The sequence below is a fragment of the Thamnophis elegans genome, chromosome 2, assembly GCF_009769535.1.
Source record: "Thamnophis elegans isolate rThaEle1 chromosome 2, rThaEle1.pri, whole genome shotgun sequence".
Taxonomy (NCBI): Eukaryota; Metazoa; Chordata; class Lepidosauria; order Squamata; family Colubridae; genus Thamnophis; species Thamnophis elegans.
Window position 1 is genome coordinate 106,264,515 of NC_045542.1, and position 20,200 is coordinate 106,284,714.

Sequence of the window (20,200 nt, forward strand, 5' to 3'; positions counted from 1 at the left end):
ACAGTAATAAGTTATCATTAAGATGTGACTTGAAAATAACATTGCTTTTTACAGGTTTTGACTACTGTGAAACCATCTGCTGCTCTGACAATTGGCATAAGCACCGTTTTTGCTATAATTCTGCTCTGTACAACTATCGCTGGATTATCCTATTTCTGCCTCAAAAGGAGAAACCAACTGATCAACTTTCGCTATTTTAGGGTAGGTAAATCCATGCCTCAGCTTTGCTTGTAACTTAAAAAAAAATTAAAAATAATAATTTTGTATTCTTTCAACAGAACTTGGGTAGAAAGAATTCTGTAATTTTTTTTTGTAATTTCATTAGTGGTTGTAGAACCTCATCCAAATCAAACGGCACCATTTAATTTTTATTGTTATAACAGCCTTCTCCAGCCATGTCTGCCAGTTCTGTTGGGCTATAACTAAGTCCTTCCCAACATTAGCAAAAATGAAAGAGTATTAGTATATTAGTATACAACATCTCAAATTAGCTTTAAACTTCCTTGGCTAAATCACTTTGTCTTAGCTCTCTATTCAGGTTTGCTAAAATATGCCGATTCCTTATTACTGTATAGTTTGAAGAACAAAGTCATACTTAATCTGTTTACTTATAGGCTGAGCTAGATGATGATGAACCTTCCTGGCAAGGAAGGAGCCCACACTTAGTATCCATTCCAAATCCTATTTATGGAGCAGATATCTCGATCTATGAGCCATTTGAGGTAAGACAACTAAAACACGAATGTTGACTATTTTCAGATACCAACCCATAATTCAATTGTTATCTACATTGCAACCAAAGCTAGGGATAGCCAAATTGTTCCCATACATGGCACACTCTGTGCAGAAAATGACTACTTTTGAAGGATTCCTTTGTGCAGCCAAATCCACGGTCTCTATCTTCAGCATACTGAGTGGGTGTCACATATTTTAGATGGAATCTTGCTGCAGATGGGAAAAAATGTATTTGAACATGCCATTCCACTTTAGTTCCTCTGACTGTAACCAGAACATATAAAATGTGTTATCTTTTGAATGCACCTATGAAATCCAATATACTGATAACTGGAGGAACTGGTCATATTCTGTTCTTGGTTTTACTTGCCTGAACTTATGAACTTAGATGATTTATTTAAATTTATATGCCACCTATCTCCATGTTACAGATTAACTGACCATTTTTGTATCTTTGTTTCAGGAGTCTCTCCACAAAGAAGATTTTGTTGATACTGAAGACATTCTTGGAGAATAATAATATGCTGTAATACAAACCAGGATACAAAAATTCCAGAAATTTTGAAGAAACATTTCACATACCTCAATTCTATTCCTTTTAAAGATTATGGGAAGGAATTATGATCGAAAGAGCTATCGGCATTTACAATCCCATAAATGATTTCCATTTTTTTTTGTTTAGAATCCACTCCCTCATGTTGCATTGCCTTTTTTTAGAGACCTACAGTAATAAGTTCTGAGTGTAACTGTAATATGAATGGAAAGAACTTGAAGATGTATGTAGCATGCACAGAATTCTTTGGATCATGTCCATGAAGCTTCAATTATCTACTTAAGAATGACTCATGAATGTGTCTGGCAAATGGATACTGTGAGAACCCTGTCTGGGCCAATGAAATTTCAGTTCAGATTTAATGAATGAACAAATTAACTTTGAAACTGCACTACTGACCTTACCGGTAAACTGTAGACAGCACATATTTGTAAACATTCTGAATGTTAATGCACTGTAAAGCAATTATTAACATTTTTTACTACTAGGTAAGCATGACTACATCAACATGCTACCAGTAAAGATGCCAATTATCTCTCTTTGCCTTATAATTAGTATTGTTTCTTTCTCTCTTCCCATGAAGAAAACGGAAATATATTAATTGTAAGACTATTCCACAATGAAACAATGTATTATTTTTGTAAAAAATAAATGGTGTTATGCCTAGTAACGAAGCACATCGATATCTCACCCTCGCAACAACAAATATTGTCATTCCAATATCATGTATTTGAACATTCCATTTAGATCAAGTATGGGAAATTATCCTTACACACACAATTCTGGAAAAGATAAACACAATATTTTATTCTGTGGACAGACACAGGAATCAGAATTAACCATTGTACCCAATTTTGGAAAAACATCAAATTATTTTCCATGTTTTTAATCGCCTATTTCTAAACTATCTAGCTTTTGCTGATCAGCCTACCTTGAAAAGTAACAGACACTGTCTTTACCAAACAGAGTTTAGGAAGTTCATTGGTATTTTAATGATTTCATATTTAGAAGATAAACCAATTAGGCCTCATCGGTATTTAAAAATGGCAGCTGCCTAGCTCAAGCTACAATACTGCACCATGGTATCCCTACTTTCATCTACCCTGATGCCTCTTTCATGATGCAACTTCTACCTTTTGCTCTCAGTGTTCTTTTAGAGGCAAAATATGGATGTAAGAGTAGTTCATCAATAAAACATTTCCTATGGATTGGAAAAGCTAAGACACGGCCTCAGAGAGAGAAGGAAGGAACAAGTATCTCCAGAGAAAAGTTCCATAATTGCAACCCTAATGATGGCAACATCCATGATCTTTCCTACTATAACAATTTTCTATAGAACAGACACAATTACAGAAAATCATCATATACATTCCTATTTTCCATACGTAACTATGGCAAGTTAGCTTATGTGCACAGTGAGTCTTTCTCCTGAAGTGGCAGTACAAAGTGCAGAAGTCCTAACTTGGATAGGGTGTTAATTTTCCCCAAGTCTTCAAGTTGGTTTGAGGGGTGGATAGAAAAGAAATATCAACTAGCCAACAGCATTCTTAGCAATTTGTCAGTCTTAATATGATCCATATGCTCTAAGACGCTACAATCTTAAGCATCACAGTGTTTTTTTTAAATTGGGTAGGAGGTAACTTATATGATAATGCTTCAAAAGTTTGAAAAGTAGGCACTTTTTGAAAAACTTTTTTAAAAATTCTGTGGAGTACAGTATACAACATCCAATTTCCAATTTGTAATCATCTTGCATCTAGCATCCAGAAGACCACCCAATGTGACCCTAACATGAAATCACAAACTACAAACATAGTAACTACTCAAAGATTTCTTTGGTTCAGTATCTTGTTGGAATATTCAAGCGTTCTTCCATTCTTTGAAAGCCAATGCCTTGAAAACCATCTTTAGTAAGAATTTAATAGTTCTAATAATCTAAGTAGCCTCAGTCAATCATTATTTCATTTATAGATATAACTTGAATTATAGCAGCATTTCAGAACCTAACAGGTAAAACCCAACACATAAGTTTGACCTTAATATACCCAGTTTCCTAAATCCAGCCTTAAATAAGAGCTTCCAATTCAAGGACATTTCATTCCCAATATGTATCTCTTATATCTGACTCTGATACAGCAATGGCCCTGACTGGCAATACATGATCAAATGCAGAACAAATAAGAATCCCGCAACACTTACATCTAATCTAAGACATAAGCCTTCTCTAAGGCTTTTTAAAAAAGAGCATCTCTGAATTAAGTTTAAAAGGTCGTGGTAAGTCCCTGCAAATTCTGAAACACAAAACAATTTGGTTTTGATGATTCACCATTCCTAAGAGACCACTATTTTTATACTACATAAGCTTCTGACTTGTTTTCTGATGATTGTTTTAGCTCTTGCTGATATGTGGGCTGTTAGTGATAGAATAGAGGAAAAATCCTTTCCATTATAGTTGGGTAATGACTCTAGCAATCACTATTTTAATCTTTTATTATCCTAGTTATGCATACAATATCTAGAGGACAGGTTAATCTACACATCTATTTATGCTTAGATGTCTAAAAATTCTTATAGATTCAGTAAGTAAATTAGCATTTTATAAAATAGGTTACTCAATTTAAGATAATTTATTCACCTACTGTTACGAAAACCTGCTTTTTTGTATGTTAACTAGGGGTGCTTTAATATATAAATATACATCATCTGATAAACTCAGCATCAGGTGATGGCTTGAATGTGTAAATGAGCATTACATACTTAATATCACATTAACTGATGTTATCAAATAGTGAATCTAAGTGAGGTCACTTCACACATGAATGAATGAATGTGGTGTAATGGCATATCTGGTTTATACAGACCTGTACTATACTCAATTCGTTAGAAATACATCAGTTAGTATCTTCAAATTTGTAACTGAATGCGAACTGATTGACGAACTGAATAGGAACTATTTAAATTTCTATTATTTCATATATTGTATATGTGATGTTAGCAAGGATTCATGTGGAAGTTAAATTTTGAATATGTTGTTCTAAAGTGGAAATAGATTTGTAATCTCTATAGCCAGAATCACTACAACCTGACCAACATGTCTAACCCTTCTGAGCACACAAAGACAGCTGTGACTAAATTACAGATGCCAAATTTAAAACTTATTCTTAGAAAATAATCAAGCATGGTTAACATATTTTACCACCAGGATTTCAGATGTAAAATTTGTGTCACCTTTCTATTCATTTATCTCAGGTATCTTTCTATTGCTCAGAACAGAGGCACAACAATGATCAAAAAGTAGCAGCACTCCCCTGAAAGTAATCTAAGATTCTACTATGCAGGTCATAATCCCTTTTATCGAATGTGCACCATTTCTTCTAAGAATGGAGTCTTCATGCAACCTGTGCAGAGCTGATCCATCCAAAGAGGAGCTTCATGCTGTAGAGGCGTTCGGCGAGGATAAAATGTAAAATTCACATCATAGTTCAGTAGGCAACTAATGGATGCCATGTAAATATCAGAAAAACGAATCAGTCTTCGAGAAAAGTAGGTTGGGTTGTGGAAGGTTCGAAAAATGCTACCGAACTGGGGGTTAAACAGGTTCTTTGCAAGTGACCTGAAAGGAAAGAAGTGGGTATAATAGAATTAGATAGAGAACCTTGGAGAGGAATAGAAAAGAATATAGAAAATGTACTGATATTACAGAAGCATTCCATAATGAGCCACCTTATCCTGCTACCTCCAGAAGAGAAAGAATGTGTACCATAAAAGTTGGTCTCTAGCTTTGGTTGAATAATCAGCTAGTTCCATCCCAATTGTGCATTTTTTCTCTTTCTGACTATCTTAGAAAATGGTTTGTTTCTTCTTTAGAGCACAAGAAACAAAAAAAAAAAAAATAGGACAAAATCAGGAGATATGGTGAGCTTTTAAAAAGTGAAGCATAAAGAAATTCAAAAATTTTAATATGATTCCGGAAAAAAAAGTGAGCCACGAGGAAAAGTAAAATCAAAGAAATAAAAAAACAAATCTTTATCAAAGCCAAAAATGAGAAATCCAGAAGTTCCAAACCTGCAAATTCTTTATCTTTCCAGAACATAAACTGTTTCACAATATAAAAATATTTTACAATTAAAAAGTTGTAACACTATGTTACTTAAAACAGAACATTAGGCTTGCAATTTGTAAAGCATATAGTTTAAACCATTCCTAGAATATTTCACAAATAAAAGAACATGTCATTATCAAGATAGCTCACCTAATCTCCTGTCGCTCTTTCATCCACTCCAAAAGCACTTGCTTTGATTCTGCATCTTGATACATCTAAAATAAAAGAAGAAAATTAAAGCAAAAGACCAATGACTGAACAATGCTGTTTCTAAAGATAAGGTTTCTAAAAGAAAGAAAAAAACTCACATATTCCAATATTTGCAGAAAACATTTCAGAATACAACACAATCAAGAAAGCCTATCTAAGAACTGCGCTTAATCTAATTGAAGGAAATGACAACTATGCAGTAATGCCCATGTACTACTTAATCTAGCTCAGTCTATTTTACCTGCATTCTCTCCAGAAGTCCTGTAAGAGCTTGCTGCCAGGTCAAAGAGTGCATATATTGTTCTGTATTGATGATTCGTATTTCTGTTTCTAATTCTGGAACTATGGCACCTGTCCTCCAACCGTGACGTAGCATGAGGTCCTTAAACAGAAGACGAGAAAGACAGTGGAGTGACTTACTGACTTAAGATCCTGTGAGTCAGCCTTATAGAAAAAGCCTTCAGTAGCTCACTTATATAGCTTCCTTTTGCATAATGAGGCACATCAATAGCAATAGCAGTTAGACTTATATACCGCTTCATAGGGCTTTCAGCCCTCTTTAAGCAGTTTACAAAGTCAGCATATTGCCCCCACAGTCTGGGTCCTCATTTCACCCACCTCGGAAGGATGGAAGGCTGAGTCCACCTTGAGCCGGTGAGATTTGAACCGCTGAACTGCAGATAGCAGTCAGCTGAAGTGGCCTGCAGTACTGCACCCTAACCACTGAGCCATCTCGGATCATAAAGGGCGGGGGACACATTTTTCATCCAGTTTACAAAAATAGCCCTGTCTGCTTATTTGAAGCATTTATTTCTTGTCCAATGCAATCAGAAAGATACCTATTTATAAATCTATACATAAACCTCTGGGTTTTCCCTAAGTTACTAGCCTTGTTAAGTATGATAATCGTATGGCAATTTTGGATTTTGAACCTGGAATGACCCTCCAGGATAGGAATGCATTGGCCCCACTTCTAAAAAAAACAAAAACCTAAAACAATCTGTTCAAGAATTGCAAAATGAGTTGCCTCCTCCTTTTTCATTTTTACATTTTAATAAAGAGAAAAACCCCTAATAATGCAGAATGTTTAAAAACCAATATTCCTTGAGAACTCCTTTAAGATTTTGAGTACTTAACAGTAAAAAAATATATGGCTAAAGGGTGGTTTTAGCTTAATAGTATTAACAGACTGTTCTGTAAAAATGCCTGATGTTGCTGTACTGTTTCTAAAACAGCATCAAAAGGAAATTAATTAACCAGGCACAATAACAGCACACATTTGCAGAAAAGTTGCCTGCACTTAAACAGATATTGTCTAAATCAATATTTCAAGTGGTTGACATCCCAAGCCTGTTTTCTTTGTTGTGTGATTAGCAAAAAATATCCAAATGAAATATCAAAGTGGTTTTCATAAAACACAATACATGTCTAAAATTATGACACCAGATATCTAACAAAGAAGCCAATGTTATCATTGAATAAAAATTAAATAAAGCAGTACTCTGAAGAGATTTCATAATAGTGGCATACATCCCAATAAGGGTGTGCAGATAGCTATGGAAGCCACCCACATGACACAAACACAGCAACCTGAAGTGTCACGCAAAGGCTGGAGCCCTTCATATCTATGTATATGATCTGTATGGTTCAGCGATGTGCAAGCTCACAAAAGATCAAGAGTTACTGAATCCAGTGGAACTCATTTCTGATTGAACAAGCCCAACTATGGGCATCACATAGAAAGTGATCCCTGAAGCACAGATCCACCCTCCCTTCAGTTTGAAAAGATACTGTATCTTCAAAACTGTGAATCTTTAGTTTCAAAATTTATGGTGAACTGCTGGTGCACATGGCTTCTTCCATGTTTCTTTTTTTAGCTGTAGCATCCTTCATTTTCATGTCCCCACCCTACCTCCCCAAACTAAATCTGACAATAAAGAATGCTGTGGCATTGCTGTCATAAGAGATGAGAGCTGGACATCACAACAAAATATTTCATTTCTACATTGTGTGCTGAAATTTCTATAAATCAACATTCCATTTACATATGAGGATGAATCTTGATGGAGAATTAATTGGGACAGAAATGTTTGTCTTCTCAGATAAAATAGATGATAGATAGATAGATGATAGATAGATAGATAGATAGATAGATAGATAGATAGATAGATAGATAGATAGATAGATAGATAGACAGACAGACAGACAGACAGACAGATAGATAGATGGGCAATAGAGATATAGATAGAAAGAGAAAAAGAAAGAAAGATATAGATAGTAGATAGATAGATAGATAGATAGATAGATAGATAGATAGATAGATAGATAGATAGACAGATATAGATAGAAAGATACAGAGATACAGATAGATAGATATATAGATAGAGATAGATAGAGAAATAGAAAGATAGTTATATATATCGATATATATATCGAGATAGACAGAGAGAGAGAAAGAGAGAAAGAGAGAGAGAGATCACACAATTTTGATTTTAAAATAAGAAAACTGTTACAAACAGGTTAAGGAATTATTATTTTTAAAAAATATGTTATTATACATAGGTGCTTAGGATGGAAAAGTATTCAAAAGAATACAACCTAGAGAAATAAAACTTTTAAACTCTATTTTGGTTTTTAAAACTTGGTTAAAACGGAACTGTGTAATACAATTTAACGGGTTATGGATACTGCAAAATGACAAGCTCTAAGATCTGGATATTTTCCATTCTATATCTTGATAAACAACACTGATTAATCCAATAAGCACAAAACAAACCCTTTGTGTCTCCGTAGCAGACACAGAACATTAAGTGACACTGACGTCGGCTGATTTAAAAAAAAGGTTTTGCAGAACTTACTGCAAGGTCACTGTACAAATGGTCACCAAAATAAAGGACCTTGGACCCACGCCAGCCTGTTAGCCGCAGAAAATCAAACAGATTGCCCTGAAATGTAGAAAAAAGAAAGAAAGTGAGAATAAACCGAATATCCAGTTCCTTTAAAGCAAAGGAAAACATTGCATGCTTGGCTTGAAAAGGTCAAGAAAATACATCCCTTAGCACTTTGATTTTTCTACAGAGCAAAGGAAAAACATTTCTTCATCATGGGCTGCTTATTTAAAAATGGCTAGAGATAGAGGCTTAAGGAGTTCTCACGGGAACTTGAATCAAATGAGAGAAAATGGGAATTCCTTAAAACCAAGTTTATAATCCTATCATTTGTATAAATGATTACTGTATTTTTTTTCTTTACACAATCAGAAAAACACACACTACTAGATGTCTAAAACAATTTATTGCAGCTCTAATGGGAAAACTTTAAATCCCCCCCCAAAAAATAATGTTGTAAATTAAGCCACTGCTTCGGTAAATAAACTGAAAAACCGTGATAGTTTGTTACCTACCGAATTTGTGCTGAAATATTATTTTAAACTTGATATCCCGAATCTAGGTCCTATTGCAATATTTCATGCCTCAAAGCAAGGGTTTTCAAAGCAAGATATACATTTGTTTTGGTAAGGATTGCTGCAGACCCGTTATTTCATAGGTCAACCTTTCTATGAACAATTTAGTCTCCCTCTACTAGGTATTAAAAATGGGAAACCAAGTCAAGTTTTCTCTTTTATTATTATTGACATAACACATTCAACGTAAGTCTGAAACCATCATGGTCATGCTTGAAGCTCTCTGTCTCTGTTTAACTCTCTAATCAAAAGACATTTTTGTGCTTGATACAAAACAAAGGACCATTATGCCAATTTCAGTGGAAATGTTAACCGGACGTAACTATCAATTACCTACGGTCTCAGTGATCTGAAAATGCTAATTTGTTGACTTCCACATTACAGTCTCTTATACAGGAACAAAAATAAAGATACAGGCCAAAATAATTTCAAAAACTGAAAATTATCTGCTCATGTATAAGCTCGCATATGGTATGAATCCATAAAGTAGTTTCTAGTTTCCCAGCCTCATTCCCAGAGGGTTCCCATTTGCAAATACGTCATTTCTTCATATTTTGCCTTTATTATACGTATATCTGAATAATGTCACAGTCATTGGCCTGGATCCCATACGAGATTCCCATGGAAAGGAGGTCTTATTCCAGTTATGGAAGGCTTCTGATTCAATGAGATTCCACTAACAGAAGGCAAAGAAGGCAACCTTTGTTAATTAAACCTCTCTGAATCCTATGCTGTGCAAAACTGACTTCAAAGTTGATGACTCGCTACAAGAGTCAAAGAGATGTCTAAAATGGAAATCCTGTTGATGGAAAATTCTGAGCATGTCTCAATGAATGTGAGTGATTCTTGCTCGCTGAATAAAAGCAAGATTCAAACCCCTGTTCAATTAGCATGAAATCACTGTGTTCCAAATTATATGGCTTCAGCAATAAAATGTTCCCAGGGTTTGGTTTAAATTAGCATTCCAGTTCAAAATAAGTCCTGAAGTTCTGAAAGTGTATTACTAACAAATTTTCATTATCATCTTCCAAATAATAACAATCTTCTCACCACTTTTCAGGATTATATTAATTCCCAGGAGAAAGAAAATAGGAAACTGACTATTGAATCTACAAAGAAAATATAAAACAGTTTCTTTTTGAGGGAAAACAATGGAGACAGAATAATCTTAAAATAACAGGTGTGGATATGAATTGGAAAAACAGTTAATTGTCCAGCACAGACCACACATTATTTAACTTTTGCCATATCAATATCTCAATTGTTCAATTTTAATATCGGGAGATGCTAACAATTTAAAAGAAAGAACACATGGAATAGAACAGAACATTAAGTTATTAGAAAGGAAAGTAACAAAAATTATTTTTCATGGTTATCATTATATTTGAAACTAACTCCAGAAAGTCAGCATTATTAAATATCCCATGAAGTAAAGACAAATCGTTAGGTAATTTTACCTGTTTATAGATTTTCCCCTTTTCCAGTTTGTTAATTTTGTCCCAGTGAAGAGAACCTTCTTCGTCCATTTTTCTGAAAGGTCTTCAAAAAGGCAAAACATTGACGTTATAGGCTTTACTACAAAAATGCTACAAGAAAAGTTTTTAAACTGCAAATGAAAAGAATTTCAAGTAGATTGCTTTAGCTACTAAAATTAATACATAAATAACAAGTAATACATCGATGAAATAAAATAGAAAGGCTTGCACAGGCAGTCCTCAACTTACAACAGTTCATTTAGTGACTGTTGAAAGTTACAGCAGCACTGACAAATGTGACATATGACCATTTTTCACACTTACGACCATTGCAGCATCCCCATGGTCACATGATTAAAATTCAGATGCTTGGCAAGTGGTTCATATTTATGACCGTTGTAGTGTCCCAGGGTCGTGTGATCAGCTTTTGCGACCTTCTGACAAGCAAAGTCCATGGGGAATCCAGACTCACTTAACAACCATGTTACTAACTTAACAACTGCAGTGATTCACTTAACAACTCTGGCAAGAAAAGTCATGAAGTGGGGCAAACCCACTTAACAAATTTTGGGCTCAATTTTAGTCGTGACTCAAGGACTACCTGCACTGAGATCATCATGTAAACCAAATTTACTGAAAAAATGTGTTAAATAAAGCAAATTAGGAAAGCTGAGGCCCATGCATATATTGTTATCTTACCCCCATATTCTAACTTCTGGAGCTTGTCACAAACCAATATTTCACAGAGACTTTAAGATGTGTGGCCTCCAACTTCCAGATTTCATTTTAAAGCTGATGGGATCAAGAAACACTGCCCTAACTTGTACTGTGAATGTTGATTTCCAACTATTTTAAAACAGGAAACCCACAAACAGGGTAAGCCTAAACCTAAATTGTTACCTAGAAGAAGAAACAACTTTACCACCCAGAATTCAGGAAAAACAAAAATAACCCGAAAGAAACCTAAGAACACCAGCTCTGGTGATATAATAAAGAGTTTTACCCAGTGTATGTTTTCATCTCATTGCTGCAAACTTTCAATTTTACAAGTGATTAAATATGACCCCGGGACACAAAAGACAGTCTACTCCTAGTTTAATTAATGTCATAATATACATGAAATTTCACAAAATGAATTTTGAGAGTCATGTATAAAACAAGGTACTTTAAACATTTTGGAAATAGATCAAACTCAAAACAATTCTTGTGCTCAAAATAGCAGTTCCACACTCAAAGCAAGACTTTGTGAAATTTCACATTTCAGACACTACATACTTGACACTGCACTACATGCATGCACACATGCACACTCACTCACATTCATATACACACACACCCAAAAGAAAGAATATGCAGACACATAAATGAATGACAAACAGAATAGCTTGAATTTTCTCTAATTTCTTTTGCTCAGTGTCTATCCTTATACAGGGTAATGAAGCCTCAACATCAGTTGTACGGTAGTCTTGAGGTGAAGACACTCGCCTCCCACTCATAAGGTTGAGAGTTCAATCTTAGGCAGCAGCAGATGTTTCTCTATCAGGGTGCAAAAAAAAAATATCTGCTGGGAACTCTGTGTAGGCATTAGGAAAGGCATGTGGCCAGTAAATGCTCAGCTCCACTTAGTCGTCCTGACTTCACCCCAAAGCAAAGGATTAAAGTGTCATTTAAAAAATCATATGCTTACACACAATCTGGAAGACAGTTTTAGAAGTGTGACCTAATCTGGCAAGACTTTTAATTGTACATAATAACTTGGCATCTACTCCTTAAAATTGTTTCACTTGCAAAATTAATTTCTCTCTCCCACAATATGGTGCTAGGATAATATTCATGGCATGGCACCATGATATGATGAAATTCTCAGTCATATAGAAATAAATAGATAGATAGATAGATAGATAGATAGATAGATAGATAGATAGATAGATAGATAGATAGATAGATGATAGATAGATAGATAGATAGATAGATAGAGATAGATAGATAGAGATAGAGATAGAGATAGAGATAGAGATGATAGATAGATAGATAGATAGATAGATAGTTAGTTAGTTAGTTAGTTAGTTAGTTAGTTAGTGGGCAAACTTAGCACTTTATTAAGTTTGTTTCTCCGTGTGTTGCGTATATATACATGTCTCCATAGATGCATGTAATACAACCAATATACTTACTTTCGCTTATCAGTAAAGAAACTGGGCTTATCTGCTTGCACAATGACCATGTCAAAAAGGTCCTGCCAGTTTTTGCCAACCATGTATTTCATCCCTTTGTCGCTATAGGCAAATAGGGGGAAAATGTAAGTAACTCCAGTGCTTCCCTTTCTTAAGCAAAATAGTAGCTACTCTCAAGAGTTCCTTCATACAGTATTTCTGATTATATGTCATTTAGTACACAAAGCAAGGAGCACAGTTCCTAACTAACTTTGTTAGCTGGTAAGAATATGTGGCTTTTCATCAACTTGGGGATTAGTGGAGAATGGCATCTTGGCCCCAGTGTAAAGCTTAACTTTATAAGCATTTGGAAGGCCTTGTTCCCAGAAGTTTCTTAGGCAAAGTTCAACGCCTCCTCCGTTTTCTGGGATTAGAAAATGAGTTACCACTAGTGGATTTGACCTATGCAGCCAGAATTTGCTATCAGCCCCGCTGTATATAATGGCCATCAACAACACTGAGACTCTCATAGGGATTACTTAAAGCAATTTGTAGGATTATAGACAACTAAGGAATGCAGGCACTGAACAAATACAGCCTTTGATTTGATGCATGTTTGGAGTTGTTGTCCTACCATCAGATAAAATAAAGAATGGTTTTTATGTCTCTAAACACTCCCATAACATTTACTAAGAACAACATTGTTTTATATTTCTCATTTTTTTACAACTGTTCCAAAACCTCTAAGAATGTGAGGCGATATCATCTTATGAGAAGTAGGATATTGGGTATTCCAGAATATTAGGGACATAACAATAATATTATAGACAAAATAATAGCTCTTTCCAGTTTTTTTTTAATATGAAACTTTAATTAAAGAGAGGGAAGGCTAACTGAGATATGAAAAACACATAGAGACCTAACATTATAGCACAGTATGGCCTTAGTATGCTACAATGTTGAATCTTTGGGAAGTAAAGGATTCAACTTTATCATTTTTTAAAGTACCGTACATCTTTACAATTGTGAGAATTAAATTTTGAGTCAGGCTTGTATGAGAATGTGTAAAAATATTAACAGGTCACCAAACCGTATGATGCTATTAAGATAAGCTATTTTTATTGAATATTTTCAGTCCTCATATTTCTCTCTTAATGTCTGCACATGACTGAGAATTTTATCAAGATGAATGCATGCAAGTTAATACTTACACAAAACTAAAAGGACTGTTTGTGATGAGAAAGAGTTTTTTATTGTTGTTAACCAGCCTATTTAAGACAGCGTATGTTTCATCTCCATGAAGAATATATTTCTCTGCAAGAAACAGGTGAAGCTAAGCATAGTATAAACATTTGTATATTACAATGGTGAAAGATACAATTTAGTTGCATTTCACCTGGTGATAATGAAATAATTCATCTACAGAAAGTATGGGAGATCTCCAAAGAAGGAAGGCCCTCAACCCCCACCCCCCAATCTCTGCTCTTAACTCACATTTCTTTTGCCAAGCAGAAAGTGACAATTAGATGATGTAAAATAATTGTGGGCAGCGTAAGAATGAAATTTCAGGAATTGACATCTCAGATGCTAAAATATTGCATGTGGGATGAGGCAATCCATCTCTTGAACTAGATTTGATTGCTCACATCTGTTCTGAACCACAGGAAGGGATCCATTGGGTGCAGGGCCTTTCTAATCTTCAATGTCTACACCAATTATGGTTAAAAACATTACTCACATAGCAATAGCACTTAGAATTATATACTGCTTTACAGTGCTTTACAGCCCTCTAAGTGTTTTACATAATCAGCATATTGCTCCCAACTACTTGGGTCCTCATTTTACCCACCTCGGAAGGAGGGAAGGCTGAGTCAACCTTGAGCCTGGTGAGATTTGAATTTCCAAATTGCAGGCAGCCAGCAGGCAGCAGAGGTAGTCTGCAGTACTGCAATTTAACCACTGCACCACTATGGCTCATAACGTAGTTATTGGATGAAAACGTTTTATACATAGATTGCAATGTACAGTAATTCTGTGAGGGAGAAAAGAAATTGCTTCTTTCTCTCACTTACCTAACTCTTTCTGTAAAGACATTAACAAATCAAATAATTACGTAGAAACATCTTTGTGAGCATGGATACAAATGCTAATAAGTATACACAAGGTGAAGAAAAGAAGAGGTTTGTTGTTTTGATTCTACCTCTTGGTGGAATACAGATCTGTATTGATTAGCCGCAAGATAATATACCTAAAATTTCACTACCCTGATCTAAAACCATTATGTATGGTACTCATTAATATTCACAATTAAAAGATAGGCCTTCACTGACCCATGTCCTTTTCAATCCATTTGTACATCATTCCTTTCACATGGACATCTTTAATGGCATCCTAAAATTGGAAAGAGAAATTAGGTGTTGGTTTCCTTGGTGTTGTGTGTTGTTACAAAGCTACCAAAAAGACCAGTCCAAACAATATTTATTAGGCTCATGTGATTAAAATGCTGGGTTCATGATCAGCAAGTCTGTGTTTGAGGCCCGAGTCCCACTTGTGATGGGGTTAGGTTTCATCATTCACCCAGTACTTGCAAGCACAAGTAGATAGATAGATACCACTTAAGTGGACACATTAATGGGGACATGAAAGGGGTACCCAACTGGGCATCCTCCAGGAACAGTGAGGTCACCAGCTAATCCTTTCAACACAGAAAGCACCTTGATGTTTCTGACATGAATTCGAACAAACAATATTAATTCATTATTATTTTTTCATCTTTTATGTTCTAGAAGAATTATACTTACACTTATGTCCTTGAAAAGATGAACTTGGTCATACTCAATATTACGAGTCATGAAATAGTCAGTCACTGATGAAAGTAGGGTCATTTCAGGAAGAGAGAAAATGTCCATAAATTGTTTAATCGATGGACCCTACTTAGAAAAACAAAATATTATTACTATTTAAAAAAACCAGATGTTGAATTGTGGGGTAGACAACAAAACTTGATGTTGTTAAAGATAACTGTTCTCCCTTGTAAAATTAATGTATAAATACCACATTGGTTTTTTTTACAGCAGAGCAAAAGATATTCTTTGCTTTGTTGTTTGTTCAGAATCAGCCCCAGCAGCATTCCATTCATAAATAAGAATTTAAATAAGCTATGCTTATGAAATCCTCATAAAATTAGATAACCGAAGAATGAGGTATTTTTGAATATACAATACTGGAAACTTGACACACGTTTTTCTATTAGAAACATAAGATACTTTCAAAACTATTTTTTCTTTCAGCAAAACTCAGGCCTGATTTAAAGAATATGTGATTTCTGTTTGCTTTAAACTGTTATTTCATCTTTTTATATTGGGGAATAATTATAAATAGTCAAACTGCATACATGAATAGCTTAAAAAAGAAACTATATTAAGTTCCATGAATTAATTGCCCAGAAAGCTCATTCATTAAAGGTTTAGAAGATTAAACTATGTTCCCTGTCATTAAACTCCAAACTCCAAAGCTAATTTTGGATCCATAAAATTTTTGGTTATTAGATTATTTGTACTGCTTTTTGCATCTGTTCTCACAACAAATAATTTTAATACCATAGTATGCATGTCTAATATATTATAACCCTTTCTGAAGTAAATTAGCCAATAACTATGAAACAGTATAATATTATACATATCCAGAAAACTCTTTACTAAATTGTAAAAAATCTTTAAATGCCTACAATGTTAGTTCCCAGCCTTCTTACTTAGAGTTGAAAGCTTAAAATAATTATAATACAAAAAAGCATCTTCCCAGGACTTATACTTTTGATTATTGAAAATAATTTTAAATGATCTTAGAACTAGCATTGCCCAAGAAATGAAAAACACATTTGGATTGGAATGCAGAAAAAAATCAGCACCTTCAAAATATTCCACCAACCTTTCCTGCTGGCTATTTTCCAATGGAACAAAAAATAGCTCAACTTTTCCATGTTTCAGTGGAACAAAACTTAAAACATGTTGAGCTCTGGCCTGAGAACAAATGAGAATTTGGAAAAAAAAATACCTTGCACTTTATTTTTCACCTTACAAGAACAGGTGAGGTAATTTGTTCCTTCTGACTTCTATCAGCTAGTAACCAACAGAAATAATGACCAATGGAGTTTAAAAAATATTTTTAAACATTAAAATATAAAGCATTTTAAAATCTAAATGGTAAAATCTAAATTAGAATATAAAGCATTTGAAACAGCAACTAGTTAGTTAGAAATGATATAAGAATCCAGAATTCTCTGAATTTTCCAGAGTCTATTCAAATAAATCCTGAGTCACTGTTTAGCTGGGTGAGCGAAACTACTAGACAAATGCCACAAAGCAACTAGATAATTTTTTTGGGTACATAGTAGGATGAAACTAAATGATTGTTCTGTCAACTGAGAGCAAATTCCTTCTTATGTCCTCTGTGATTTAAATCCCAGGCTTCTTTTTCCTGCCTTTCCCAGGCTTAACAGATATCCTGCTTTATGTTTCTCAGGCTAAGCTGCTAATATAACCAACATGCTTGCTTTGGGAAACTCTAGCTCTCTACTTCATTCCCACATTGGGTCAGCACATTAACAAGACAAAAGAATTAATGCCATCACTGTTATATTTTTTTCCCTAAGCCAAAAGGCGCTGCTAATTGAGAAAATAAACATACCAGTCAGCCAGTCACATTCCTATAGTTTTAATCTTGAGACAGTAATTGCAAGCGTTCTGAACTCAGAATAAACTTGGCATTTTCAAAAATGTCAGTTTCTTGTTTTATGACTGTTTACTGGGTTGCTTCCTTCCCCCAGTCCAAAACCTTTTCTGCCTCACCAATCCATTCTGCAGGATCGCTCATATTGAATTTGCATAAATGCACAAATTACTAATACAGTGATTTGCTTAGTTAGATGAGCTTTGAAGAGCCAAGGTGGTGCAGTGGGTCACGTGCAGTACTGCAGCCACTTCAGCTGACTGTTATCTGCAGTTCAGTGGTTCAAATTTCACCGGCTCAAGGTTGACTCAGCCTTCTATCCTTCCGAGGTGGGTAAAATGAGGACCCAGACTGTGAGGGCGATATGCTGACTCTGTAAACCGCTTAGAGAGGGCTGAAAGCCCTATGAAGTGGTACATAAGTCTAACTGCTATTGCTATTGCTTTGTGGGGGAGGAGGTATATGCACATTTTTACAATCACCAGTCACTTGGTTTGCTGTGTTTTGAAATGTTTGTAACTTTGTTCCTGAGCTTTGTGCAATGATTGCTCTTTACCTTTCATTTATGTGGCCGATGTCTACCTGATTCATTTAATTCATTTAATAATTGAATAAATATGAATTAATGAAGCATTTAATATTAAATGCTTTAATGTTTCTAACTATTGTTTTTGTGATGTTGTAAGCCACCAGAGTCATTTAACAGTGAGATGGCAGCATATAAATTTAATAAATAAATAAAATTCTGGTTTTTCCCACTTGTAATGACAGCCAAATGTTAGTTACATTGACAACCATATATCCATATTGCTGATAGCTATCAAACCTGGCTTGACTTATTATGATTGTCTGTAAATCCCTGAATTTATCTTTGGCCAAAAGAAAACAGGGAGATAAGAAAGCTGTGGGCTTCATGTAAAAATAAATTAACCAACAAAATGTTACCTTCCAGCTCCCACCCATTATTCTTTTTACAAAGTACATCCATACAAAACATCATACCATCCTATGATTTATATACTTTATAACCCACAATTTAACATTCTGTAATGATAAAATATTTGAGCAAGCAAATATTAAAAATACTTTTTAACAAAGCTTTTGTCATGTAATCACCTTGCCTCTTTCATGGTGTTTTACATGAACACTTCAGATTATTGTCTTGCATTTGAACATTTCCATATTGTTTCTATTATACATAGTCCTCACCATACAGCTATTCATTTAGTGACTGTTTGAATTACAACACCACTGAAAAAGTGACTTATGACCTTTTTTCACACTTATGACCATTGCAGCATCCTATGGTGATGTGATCAAAATTTAGATGCTTGGCAACTGGCATATATTTATGATGGCTGCAGTGTCTTGGGATTATGTGATCGCTTTTGCAACCTTCTGATAAACAAATGGAGAAGTGAGATTCATTTAAGAACTGTGTTACTAACTTAACTGCAGTGATTCACTTAACAACTATGGCTAGAATGGCCATGAAATACTTGGTAAACTAGAAAAATGTGAGATAGACAGCATCACCACCAGATGGATTTGTAGCTGGCTGACAAACTGTACTCAAAGAGGAGTCTTTAATGGTATTACATCTATATGGAGGGAAGTAAACAGCGGGGTACCACAAGGTTCTGTCTTATGTGCTGTATCCCCCAATAAATGACTTAGACGAGGGAATAGAAAGGGGAACTCATCAAATTTGCAGATGACAATAAGTGGACCATAATAGCCAACACCCCAGAAGACAAGCTCAGTATCCAAAAAGATCTTGATGGGCTTGAACACTGTGTCCTATCTAACAACATGAAATTTAATGTGGATAAAAGCAAGGTTTTACACTTATGCAGGAAAAAAACCAGAGGTACAAGTGCAGATTAGGTGTAATCTGGCTCAAAAACAGAAATTTTGAGGGTTAGGGATAGGGTTAGGGTTAGCCAGCAGTGTGTGGCAGCAGCCGAAAAAGCTAATACAATCCTTGGTTGTACAAATAGAGTCATAGAAACAAAATCACATGAAGTATTAGTATCGCTTTATAAATCTTTAATAAGACCACATGTGGAATACTGCGTCCAGTTTTAATCACTTTTTAAAAAAAGATGTTGAGACTTTGGAAAAATTGCAAAGAAGAGCAACTAAGATAATTAAGAACCTGGAGACAATAACATATGAAGAACAGTTGCAGGAATTGGGTATGGCCAGTCCAGAAAAAAGAAGGACTAGGTTTGACATGATAGCAGTATTCCAGTATTTGAGGGGCTGCCACAAAGAAGAGGGGATCAACTTATTTTCCAAAGCACCAGAAGACAAGACAAGAAATAATGGATGGAAACTAATCAAGGACAGAAGCAACCTGGAATTAAGGAGAAAGTTGCTAACAGTGAGAACAATTAACCAGTGAAACCTCTTGCCTTCAGAAGTTGTAGGTGCTTCATCACTGGAGATTTTTAAGAAAAGAATGGACAGCCACCTGTCTGAAATGGTATAGGATCTCCTGCTTGTGCAGAGGGTGGGACTAGAAGACCTTCAAGGACCCTTTCAGATCTATTCTGATTGATTGATTAAAAATGAGGTAAAATTCACTTAACAATTGTCTTACTTTTAACAGAAATTTTGGCTCAATTGTGATTATGTTGAGGATTATCTGTATTTTATCTAGTCTCCTTTTTTTCCAGGAAGGAGGAAGGGGTGGGGAGGGAGGCTGTACAATATATCATAGGCTTTCTGTTCAGAAGCACTTTTCTTGAATTAAACAATAAAAGCTGTGGCTCTTTA

The 20,200-nt window shown here is 34.9% G+C and overlaps 2 protein-coding genes across 3 annotated transcripts in view; one reads left to right on the plus strand and one right to left on the minus strand.

The window, feature by feature from the left end:
- STAB1 (stabilin 1) overlaps positions 1-2,798 on the plus strand; it is a 126,900-nt gene extending 124,102 nt beyond the window's left edge. For both annotated transcript variants that reach the window (XM_032209352.1, XM_032209350.1), the window contains 3 exons: positions 55-201; positions 615-722; positions 1,199-2,798. In XM_032209352.1, coding sequence (XP_032065243.1) covers positions 55-201; positions 615-722; positions 1,199-1,252 — 309 coding nt within the window. In that variant the 3' untranslated portion in view covers positions 1,253-2,798. The remainder of the gene's footprint in view (positions 1-54; positions 202-614; positions 723-1,198) is intronic.
- Positions 2,432-20,200, minus strand: part of NT5DC2 (5'-nucleotidase domain containing 2) — a 29,836-nt gene continuing 12,067 nt past the window's right edge. Inside the window, exons 6-14 of the mRNA XM_032209353.1 lie at positions 15,493-15,621; positions 15,022-15,082; positions 13,903-14,005; positions 12,713-12,814; positions 10,521-10,602; positions 8,459-8,545; positions 5,842-5,982; positions 5,541-5,605; positions 2,432-4,901 (exon numbers count right to left, since the gene is read on the minus strand). Coding sequence (XP_032065244.1) covers positions 4,640-4,901; positions 5,541-5,605; positions 5,842-5,982; positions 8,459-8,545; positions 10,521-10,602; positions 12,713-12,814; positions 13,903-14,005; positions 15,022-15,082; positions 15,493-15,621 — 1,032 coding nt within the window. The 3' untranslated portion in view covers positions 2,432-4,639. The remainder of the gene's footprint in view (positions 4,902-5,540; positions 5,606-5,841; positions 5,983-8,458; positions 8,546-10,520; positions 10,603-12,712; positions 12,815-13,902; positions 14,006-15,021; positions 15,083-15,492; positions 15,622-20,200) is intronic.